The sequence below is a fragment of the Homalodisca vitripennis genome, chromosome 3 (genome assembly GCF_021130785.1).
Source record: "Homalodisca vitripennis isolate AUS2020 chromosome 3, UT_GWSS_2.1, whole genome shotgun sequence".
In the NCBI taxonomy this organism is placed as follows: domain Eukaryota; kingdom Metazoa; phylum Arthropoda; class Insecta; order Hemiptera; family Cicadellidae; genus Homalodisca; species Homalodisca vitripennis.
In genome coordinates this window covers 12,127,740-12,135,139 of record NC_060209.1, presented here as the reverse complement: position 1 = coordinate 12,135,139, position 7,400 = coordinate 12,127,740, and the positions used below count along the sequence as shown (strand labels likewise).

Below are 7,400 nucleotides of genomic sequence, written 5' to 3'. Positions count from 1 at the left end.
CCGTTAGAGATATGACAAAAAGTGACTGGACCTTTTCTGTGTCGGAAATTTAATTTTGTCTTTCGATTGTGCCCTCAGATCTGATCTACGACCTATGGTTTAGCCAGAAATGAGCTCGGGAGAAAAGTCTGCACGGGTCAGCTATCTTGAATTGTTTAGTATAAACATAATAAAAACCGACCTCAAGGCAGTATTTTAAGTCGAACAGGGGGTTTAATATCACCAGGAGACTATCTAGTCAAGGCGAGAAATTCCCTGGGTGGGTGATTAATGTTAAGGAGGTTAAGACAAGAGGGGGTTTAATTTCGTCAGGATATTGTCTGGTCATATGCACAAATTCCCAGGGGGGTTAACGTTACCGGGGGATAAGTCTCCAGGGGGTTATCTGGTCATACCAGGATCTTCCCAGGGGGGGGGTTAAGAGATTTGGTGACTGGTAAAATTCGGACATGAGGTCATGGCAGGAAATTCCTTGGGGGGGTTTAATGTTACCAGGGGGGTTAACACATCAGGGGGTTGAATGTACAAGGAGGTTATCAGGGTCCTATACCAGGTAAAATCCGCCCGGGGGGGGGTTAATATTACCGTACCCCTCCCCGGGGTTAATGACACACTTGGGCCTCTTTTTATTAGTTTTAGAGGTTATTGTGTCCTGTGAAATCATAATAAATATTCCCTCTGTCCCTATCTACTATATGACGCTTAGCTAACGCTCAGTCCAACTCCCGAAGTCACTTGAAACCTTTTTCTGTTAGATCACCGCTGAATTTTTCCTAAATCCCGTTTAAAAATTTTGTTTTGAGTTAACGACCAACCGTATATTAGAGGCCGTTCTATCAGGAGCCCTGGAATGTAAGAATTTTTAGGCGAAAATGTCCAATATTTTCACTTACTAATCGCGTTTTGCGCGGTCAAAAACTAAAGGGGAAATATACCTAAAAAGTCACAGGACACTGGACCTTTTTTGTAGGTCATCCTTAATTATTCCTAAAATATAAACGTTATAGTCTTATTTTGGACCCTCCGACCAATGGTTTTCGACCGCTTATCGACGCACCAAAAAACAAAAGGTGTTCCGGCGTAAAAGTTTACAACAAAATTGTACATAATCACAGTTTTTCACGTTTATTTTTCTTTTTCTTTCGCCAAACCAATGCGAGATGAGGGCCAAAAGATTACTGGAAACCTTTTTTCTGTAGATTCGCAGCAATTTGCCTAATATTGATGCGGTCAATCATAGATTTGAGCTACGACCAAGCGGTTCGGGCCGCTATCGGGGCTTGAAACATTTATTTTTAATCTGAAAAAATCTCTGGAAATTGTCAAAAATGTTTCGAGCGTTTTTTAGTCGCTTAAAACCATGGAAGATAGAGCAAAAAGGTTCATTAGAGCCTTTTTTGTAGGTTCAACATTTCATTCCTGACCAGTGGGAAATTTTCCGTCCAGATCCGAGCTAGCTCCAAGCGGTATTTCGGCGCCCGCTAGGGATCGGGCTTACCAAAAAAATGCCTGCAGGGGTGGATGAAGAATGCCGGCGGCTCGAATTTCTTTGGGGAATTTTTTTTTGAGGGGTTTTTGAAAAATGAAAAATCTCTCACTTTTCGGGAGTTTACCTGGTGGTTACAACGTGGAAAACACGCTATCTGTGTACCAAATTTACCAAGTCTCTAACTCCATCCTGGAGAGTCTAGGTTAGAATTAGTGATATCAGTGAGTGAGTGAGTACCAGTTCAGTTCTCAGTTACACATGCGGTTGTTAATATATATTAAAGACCTCGCCCTTCTCCGGCTCTCGCTAGGGGTGCTACGCACCCCCAGGCCCGCCAAAGTAGAAGGTGCTTAAAATTTCGGTAATTCGGGGGATAAGTGGAATTCGGGAGACAGGTTAAATAAATAAAATTCCGTAATATTAAGAGATTACAATGTATTGAATTTTTAATCCCTATTTAAAAAAATAAAAAAAACATTCTAAACTAAATTAAAAAACCAACAGTTTTCTCGAAGACTTTAAGAAGGCATTTTGCGGCTTAACCGGTTAGAAGATACGACAAAATGGTGAAACCTTATCTATTCGGAATATTTTTTATTTTAGTTTTCCCGAATGTGTCCTCGTGGGGGGGGGGGGGGGTGGGGGGGGGGGGGGGTGGGGGGGGGGGGGGGTGGGGGGGGGGGGGGGTGGGGGGGGGGGGGGGTGGGGGGGGGGGGGGGTGGGGTCTTGTTATGTTTTTCTCACAGTCGAGACACTTCTGTACGTTTTTGCAGAGATCACCCTTGGTGAGCAGCAAAAGCAGCGCTGGATTGTTTTTAAAGTGACGATTACACTCAGGGCAAGTTATTCCTGATGCTCGAGCTTGCAGGGAGGTGAGATTGTGCTACAAGCAGAGCAGACAATTAGAACATCGGTGATCACCTCTGTTGTCATACGGCACATGACAAGCTTCACAATAGAAATGGCAAGCGAAAGCTGCTGTCAAATTAGTTATCACGTTGGAAGTGACCTTTGTGAAACAACAAGTTTATTTTGTATGAGGCTTCCGTATTGTTACCACTGAAGTATACGTCCCGCCCTTTTGCATTATAGCTGAATACTGTTATGTTATATTTCTTCAAGTGGTCTTGAAAACTTTTCAAGTTCAGCTATACCAGCCCCCTCTTCTGAAATATTTAAACTCTTGCCTTTGCCATTAGTTTCTGTGCTTCTAAATGTTTGTTCTCTTAGCCATGTCCCTGCCTTATTGCTTTAAGTTGAGGATCTTTTTTGGCATAGGGCTTTTGCTACCACTATATGCTCGGGGCAGACACAGATTATCGGCTATTCTTAATGACTACGATACCTTTTCGTCCTTTGCACTCTTCGCTGAAGCTATTGTAATTTACCGGCCTATTTCTACCTCTACCTACGGGCAGATTGACAACCGTACAAGACACTTGAAAAACGTATCACTAGAAGTGACAGATTCAGCGTTACTCTGTACAATACCTCCCAAAGATTTTCCATAACAACGTCAAGGTTAACTTTCATCAGCTGGTCTAAAGGCTACGTATCCCGGATCTTTATTCTTGAAATTTAAACTGTTCAAAGTGAAACCTAAGGTAATCTGTATCTGAAGCTTTAGCTTTCATTTGCTCTACAACTTCTCCGAACCCCCGCTTAATCCAATCCAGTTCAGATATTCCTTCAGGAGGACTGTTGAAATTTAAACGTTGTCCTCATACCGTAAAGTCTAAAACTTTTTGACATACGTTTCACTGGTGTTTACTAAATATACAGGCTCTAGCATATTTACCGACATGATATATGGCTTATTGAGAAATGTAGTTGAGGTTTATGTTAAACAAATATGACAATGTTATTTTAAAAATTTGTTTAAATGAACGGCTATCGTTGAGATGGAACAATGTAGCTATACACAATGACAATGACAGAATAGTGTTAAGTGAACAAGTAAGAAGCAGGCTTACCACAGTGAAGAGCAGCACGGTTTTAATGAACTGGCCATCGGTCCGGCCGCTCTATTTATATAGCGCTCCGGTAATGTTCGGTAACCTGAGCACCTATAAATAGCTGACTCACCGGTATGGACTGAAGACTAATGATCTGCACGTGGCTCACGTAGCTCCCAGGCTGACGCAAATATGATTTAATGTTTCATGTTGGTTACTGTGGGAATGCACATCTGTGTAGTTATTATTGGAGTCGTTGGAATGTGCACCTGCATCCGTCCACCGGAGAGAGGGAGAAGAGCCGTTGGAATGCACATCTGTGTAGTTATTATTGGACTCGTTTGATCGCCGGGCGCCCCGCGCCGCACGTACAGCCATATCGCGCCGCCACGCACAACTCGTCTCCGTGGTCCAGTGGTCAGCGCGACAGTCTCGCATTCGGTAGGGGTCCGGGTTTCGGATTACCGGCCGCCGGGAGACACATAATTTTTGTTTCATCCGCCATGACAACCGTCCGCCATCGCTCGTCCGCCATCGTCGCTCTCGTAAGGTGGGGGGGCTTGCTGCTCTCCCATTGGGCTGGGGGGTTCGTCGCAGGGGGTCTAGGAGGGGGCGGGGGGTGTGGGAGGGGGGAGGGGAGGGGGGCGGGGGCGTGGCCTAGCCGCCATTGCTGCTTTCTCATTGGTCCAGAATAACTCCATAAGAGCCCATGTTACGGCCCAAAAAGTGGCGCCCGTTCTACTAAAGGTTAATATTTTTAAACCAAAATGATAGATCATTATACCAGAGTACACGAGGGTTGAGCTAACAAACTTTCAGTAATATAAATTCAACATCAAACTATTTGTACACCAATCAAGCATTATAATTAATTTATAATTGTATTAAAGTTTTCAAATTAGTGGTATTAGATGATTTATCGTTATTTTTTACATTTTGTTCATTCAATTATTCATTATTTTTTTAATTAATTATTTTGTTCATAACAATATATTTTAAAATAAACGTTCAGAGTATCAACCATTTGTCTTCTGATTATTGAGATAAATAAAATTGTCGATAAAACTTGCTTACATACAAGCGTGACATTACAAAACTACGATTCTACACTGTCAATTTCATAGAGATAATATTTATGTATTAAGTATCAAGTTATGTGGTGTTGTTTTCACCTGAAGCTATATTTTCGTTCAATCTATGCACACTTGATTGCGTTAAGCAGAGCCTCAATGTTTGCAGATAAACACCGCCACAGAATAAACTGTTTTAGTTGCATTACGGTAAACATTTACGAATCAGGAAAAGGAAAGAATGTTTGATATTTTAGCTAAAACAACAATCCACACCATAAAATACTGTTTGTACAGGAAGCAACATACTTTTATTCATACGTGGGAAAACAGTATCATAAAACAATTTAGCGATGTTGATTTCCTATATTATTTGTTATTGTCATAAAATTTAAAAAAATTTATTTATTATTCATTTAATACGTAAATTAAGTTTATTTCTAACTGAAGAAATAGATTTGACAATGCAGATCCTTAGAAACGTCATATTAACTTGACTTGCTTGTAATAAAACAAACTAGCTCCGTCCATAGAGATCCAAACCTTATTTTACTTTCCTTTCAATGGCATTCAAATTAAAATCTCGTTCCCCATCCTAGATTTATACTGAGCATCTTAAAATTTTCAAAGTTCCATTCTAAGTTATTGAGCGATCAAGCCTTCCGTTTTCTATATTACGTCTAAATAACCTAAGACAGCTCTTTGATATTTAAAATAACTGTGACAAAAATATGTCGCCTCTTTTTACCAATCACTATGATGAACTCTGCAATTTATCCTGCTCTTTTTATGTTTACTAATTTGTAAAAAACATGTTCATATTATAACTTTATTACAGAAAATTTCCAATCAATTTAGTCTTTGCTTCCTCATGAATGATCATATTTATAATTCTTCCTCTTTCCTGCATTCTGTTATTTGGTTTGATATAATCAGCAATCAAATTAAGTATGAAGATGTACAGTTATTGCTGGTACTCACATATCCCATTTCAAAAGTATATTATAAATGGTAATAATATAATTTTTACTATCGCGCACGATCACTGTGCTTGAAGTTTTAGTCAGCACAGAATAAAAAAAATCTTACAAACAGCCTACACGCATGTAGTCTAATGGTGGCTGATACTTTTGAATCTTCAATCACATTCCGCGCCTACCTGTTGTCATTTTTAGGTGTCGGTAAAATTAGTGATCCATCAAATCTAGAGCATTGTTGAAAGATCCGCCATAGGCAAACTTCACTACCCGGATACCTCTGATCCGACTGCCTACCCGGATACCTCTGATCCGACTGCCTACCCGGATACCTCTGATCCTACTGCCTACCCGGATACCTCTGATCCCGACTGCCTACCGGGTACCTCTGACCAGACTGCCTACCCGGGTACCTCTGACCAGACTGCCTACCCGGGTACCTCTGACCAGACTGCCTACCCGGGTACCTCTGACCAGACTGCCTACCTGGGTACCTCTGACCAGACTGCCTACCCGGGTACCTCTGACCAGGACTGCCTACCCGGGTACCTCTGACCAGACTGCCTACCCGGATACCTCTGATCCGACTGGCCTACCCGGATACCTCTGACCAGACTGCCTACTCGGATACCTCTGATCCGACTGCCTACCCGGATACCTCTGATCCGACTGCCTACCCGGATACCTCTGATCCGACTGCCTACCCGGATACCTCTGATCCGACTGCCTACCCGGATACCTCTGATCCTACTGCCTACCCGGATACCTCTGATCCGACTGCCTACCCGGGTACCTCTGACCAGACTGCCTACCCGGGTACCTCTGACCAGACTGCCTACCCGGGTACCTCTGACCAGACTGCCTACCCGGGTACCTCTGACCAGACTGCCTACCCGGGTACCTCTGACCAGGACTGCCTACCCGGGTACCTCTGACCAGACTGCCTACCCGGATACCTCGATCCGACTGCCTACCCGGATACCTCTGACCAGACTGCCTACTCGGATACCTCTGATCCGACTGCCTACCCGGATACCTCTGATCCGACTGCCTACCCGGATACCTCTGACCTGACTGCCTACCCGGGTACCTCTGACCAGACTGCCTACCCGGGTACCTCTGACCAGACTGCCTATCCGGGTACCTCTGACCAGACTGCCTACCCGGGTACCTCTGACCAGACTGCCTACCCGACCACCTCTGACCAGACTTCCTACCCGGGTTCCTCTGACCAGACTGCCTACCCGAGCACCTCTGACCAGACTGCCTACCCGAGCACCTCTGACCAGACTGCCTAACCGGGCACCTCTGATCCGACTGCTTACCCGAGCTCCTCTGATCCGACTGCCTACCCCATCCATCTCCACTCTTTGTTGCAACTCATCCCTACAAGCACATACTCAGGATGTAACATTTTTCATCTGCCCTCCTGTGCAAATGCTCAACTGCGATATATGAACATTAGAAGCCCTGTAGCTATTAGTGTTGTTTCATATAAACTGCCCAAGGGCAGATTAACTTACCTTCACACGTGCCTGGAGCCTGGAGTGATCTTTCTCAATATTTGCTGCAATATATAAATTCCATTAGCTTTTATCGTTAACATATGGAATTTCAATTTCATTTATCCGTCTTATAGAAAAGTATAAATCAAGTTGACAACACGTGACTATAGCCACGTTATAGTGGGAACAGGTGGTGGCCAGCAGCGATTTGGAAAACACCATGTTAGTTTTTTAAATTTTAGATTGCTCTAGTCTCATGTCTCAGTTGCATAATGGAATCGACACTAGGGTTGAGAGGGAATAGAGTGCCCCCTGTTGAAGAAAAGCAAAACATCAAAGATAAATGTGTGTATGCCTAGTGACACTTTACCATCAGGTAAAAGATGCTTGTTGATGTAATTTTT

The 7,400-nt window shown here is 43.2% G+C and overlaps 1 protein-coding gene across 1 annotated transcript; it reads left to right on the top strand.

Annotated features, from left to right (window-relative positions):
- The first annotated feature begins 1,582 nt into the window (after nt 1-1,582).
- Nucleotides 1,583-6,789, top strand: LOC124358080 (paternally-expressed gene 3 protein-like). The gene is made up of 4 exons (XM_046810375.1): nt 1,583-1,691; nt 5,748-5,981; nt 6,023-6,388; nt 6,431-6,789. The coding sequence occupies exons 1-4, from the start codon at nt 1,583-1,585 to the stop codon at nt 6,787-6,789; spliced, it is 1,068 nt and encodes a 355-aa protein (XP_046666331.1).
- Nucleotides 6,790-7,400: the final 611 nt, after the last annotated feature.

Bases quoted from the DNA above. Each gene is read 5' to 3' on its own strand.
- LOC124358080 (XM_046810375.1), top strand. From the start codon at position 1,583: ATGAAAAATCTCTCACTTTTCGGGAGTTTACCTGGTGGTTACAACGTG. The intron at 1,692-5,747 runs GTTAGAATTAGT...GATCCGCCATAG, and splicing joins CTCCATCCTGGAGAGTCTAG to GCAAACTTCACTACCCGGAT. The intron at 6,389-6,430 runs GTACCTCTGACC...ACCTCTGACCAG, and splicing joins TGACCAGACTGCCTACCCGG to ACTGCCTACCCGGATACCTC.